Source organism: Alosa pseudoharengus, unplaced genomic scaffold (genome assembly GCF_046254945.1).
Source record: "Alosa pseudoharengus isolate Yale_2024_CS ecotype anadromous, Long Island Sound unplaced genomic scaffold, YU_APseudo_1.1 YU_APseudo_1.1_scf_22, whole genome shotgun sequence".
Taxonomy (NCBI): Eukaryota; Metazoa; Chordata; class Actinopteri; order Clupeiformes; family Clupeidae; genus Alosa; species Alosa pseudoharengus.
Window position 1 is genome coordinate 5470536 of NW_027468680.1, and position 2500 is coordinate 5473035.

The following is a 2500-nucleotide window of genomic DNA, read 5'->3' on the forward strand; positions in this document are numbered from 1 at the left end:
TGTGTGTGTGTGTGTGTGTGTGTGTGTGTGTGTGTGTGTGTGTGTGTTTGTGTGTGTGTGTGTGTGTGTGCGTGTATTTGGAATAGGCTGGAAGACGATGCTGTCCATAGAGCTTTTTCCTCCCATTTGTTTTCAATCGATTAGTAATACTTATAATAAACAGCCAGTTAAAGATCAATAACTTCTCTACACTTTTGGATTTATTTTATAGTTCAGGAATCTATGAGCAAGATATAAACCTGATATAATAGTACCCATATAACGTAAACACTTTAACATTATTGTAAACATGTTTTAAAAGTGGCATTTATAATTCATCTGTGTTATAAACAAGCATAAATGAATAACCTAAATACAATAAATAGATTTAATCAATAGATATATTTGATGGTTGGGAGTACACTGAATAAATTGTGTTTTAAACTTTAAAGGGAACAGCGATAACGAACGGCTGCAAATGGTAAATAAGAAAATCCCGTTCAAAATTCAGAGAAATGTAGAGGAGTGGCTACAAGAAAAAGGTAAATATTTGTTTAAATATGTCGCTTCATTGTGCTTGTTGTGCATTTATGTTTACAATGTTAACTTCCATTCTAAAAGCTTGATAAATTCTTATAAACTTCTCACATACAAAGATGTGTGTTATATATCACCACACGTCTGTATGTTAGAAATCATTCATTGTCAAATTATTTTTCATATCAGCATAATTACAGAGGAGTATGTAACTCAAAGCATGCATGTTAAAGGGACATTGTACTCATTGCATTAAACAAATTAAACCAATATTGTGCCAGACTGTTCCTGAAACTAATTTTAAGTGATTTGAAAATAATGCATTGGCATAGTGTTTATGCTGCATGGTTTTTGAATATACACAAAAGGCAATTAAAATTATATTAATGCTCATTCTATAAGTGCATTATAAAGTCCCTTTAACACTCTTAAAATGCCAACTTGTGGAGTGGGGAGAGGAGAGTGGAGCGGCCTTGTGCATGACTTCATGCATTTTTATATGCCTGCAATATTATTTTACATAGTGATCATTCTGCTTTACAGACCTTGTTTTCCTCCAATTAGATTTTATGTGTTCCATTCTAAGGTCATTGCATACAGTTTTAAAGTGCTTACCTCATGGAAAATGACATAACCTTAAAGAACTGCTGGTAAGCTATTTATGGCCCGTATATGACATAAAGAATGTCTGGAAACCTTTTGAGGGAGTGTTTGCTCACTAACCGGAGGACAAAACCTCAAAAACGCCGGCCATTAAACCTATACTTGAACTGCCAAACTTATTCTCTGCTACCTCTTTATGTTTCCATCTTGCAGCACGAGAACAGCCACAGACTGTATTTACCGTTATGATTTTATATGGCCTGAAATTTTAAGAGTTTTTTTTCTCAACGAATGTAAAGGCTCTTGATCATGAAATGCAGTTTCATACCATAGTCCATGTCTCAGGGGTTGAGAAAAGTGTGTTAATCTGGACAGACGGTGATGTCTGTAATCACTTTCATTCCTATTTATCTTTGTAGGCCGGCAGCTAACAATCTTTAACACCCAGGCCACCATTACGATCGGTGGCTCTGACCGCAGACGGCCCTTCCAGGGCCAGCTCTCGGGGCTCTACTACAACGGCCTGAAGGTGCTCAACATGGCCGCCCAGGGGAACCCCAACATCCGCATCAACGGCAGCGTGCGCCTGGTGGGTGACGCCGGGGGGACACGCACCACCGCCCTCCCGCCCGAGATGTCCACCACCTTCATCGAGACCACCACCACCATGTCCACCACCACCACGAGGAAGCCTCGCTCACCCCCCACCATACAGGTAGGCCCCTCTAAAACACCTGTCCCCCACCATACAGGTAGGCCCCTCTAAAACACCTGTCCCCCCACCATACAGGTAGGCCCCTCTAAAACACCTGTCCCCCAACCATACAGGTAAGCCCCTCTAAAACACCTGTCCCCCACTATACAGGTAGGCCCCTCTAAAACACCTGTTCCCCAACCATACAGGTAGGCCCCTCTAAAACACCTGACCACCTCAGCACCCACTGATGCACCTGCAGTCAAACCGTGCCGTTTGAGGGCAATGAGTGCTTATCAAGTTGACTCCAGAATGGAGCGTTATTGAAGACCCACACTCTGTTGTCAGATAACACTCACACTTAAAGGTTGTATCAGCGATTTCAGGCCCAAAAAAGGCCCAAACATAAATGATCATATTCATCTAATCTTTCCTAATGATCTGCTAGCTGTCTGCCCCATAAGCAGGCCATCAAAAAAACGAGTCTCTGTAGGCAGCCTAGGCTCCGAGATCTGTACACAAAAACAATTGCTACCAACAAGGGTTCCCACTCAACCCACTCAACCCACCCACTCCCTCCCTCACTCCCTCACTCCCTTGCTCACTCTCTCACTCCCTCCCTCCCTTCCTCACTCCCTCCCTCGCTCCCTCCCTCTCTCTCTCACTCTCTCACTCCCTCGCTCACTC

The 2500-nt window shown here is 42.5% G+C and overlaps 1 protein-coding gene across 14 annotated transcripts in view; it reads left to right on the top strand.

Annotated features, from left to right (window-relative positions):
* The window catches only part of LOC143139664 (neurexin-3a), a 236513-nt gene that overhangs the window by 210409 nt on the left and 23604 nt on the right, over window positions 1–2500 (top strand). For 8 of the 14 annotated variants that reach the window (XM_076300321.1, XM_076300319.1, XM_076300324.1 and 5 more), the window contains 2 exons: window positions 432–521; window positions 1539–1834. In XM_076300321.1, the coding sequence (XP_076156436.1) occupies window positions 432–521; window positions 1539–1834 (386 nt within the window). Of the gene's footprint in view, window positions 1–431; window positions 522–1538; window positions 1856–2500 lie in introns of all 14 variants that reach the window. The other 6 variants (XM_076300329.1, XM_076300328.1, XM_076300322.1 and 3 more) reach the window with 3 other exon arrangements.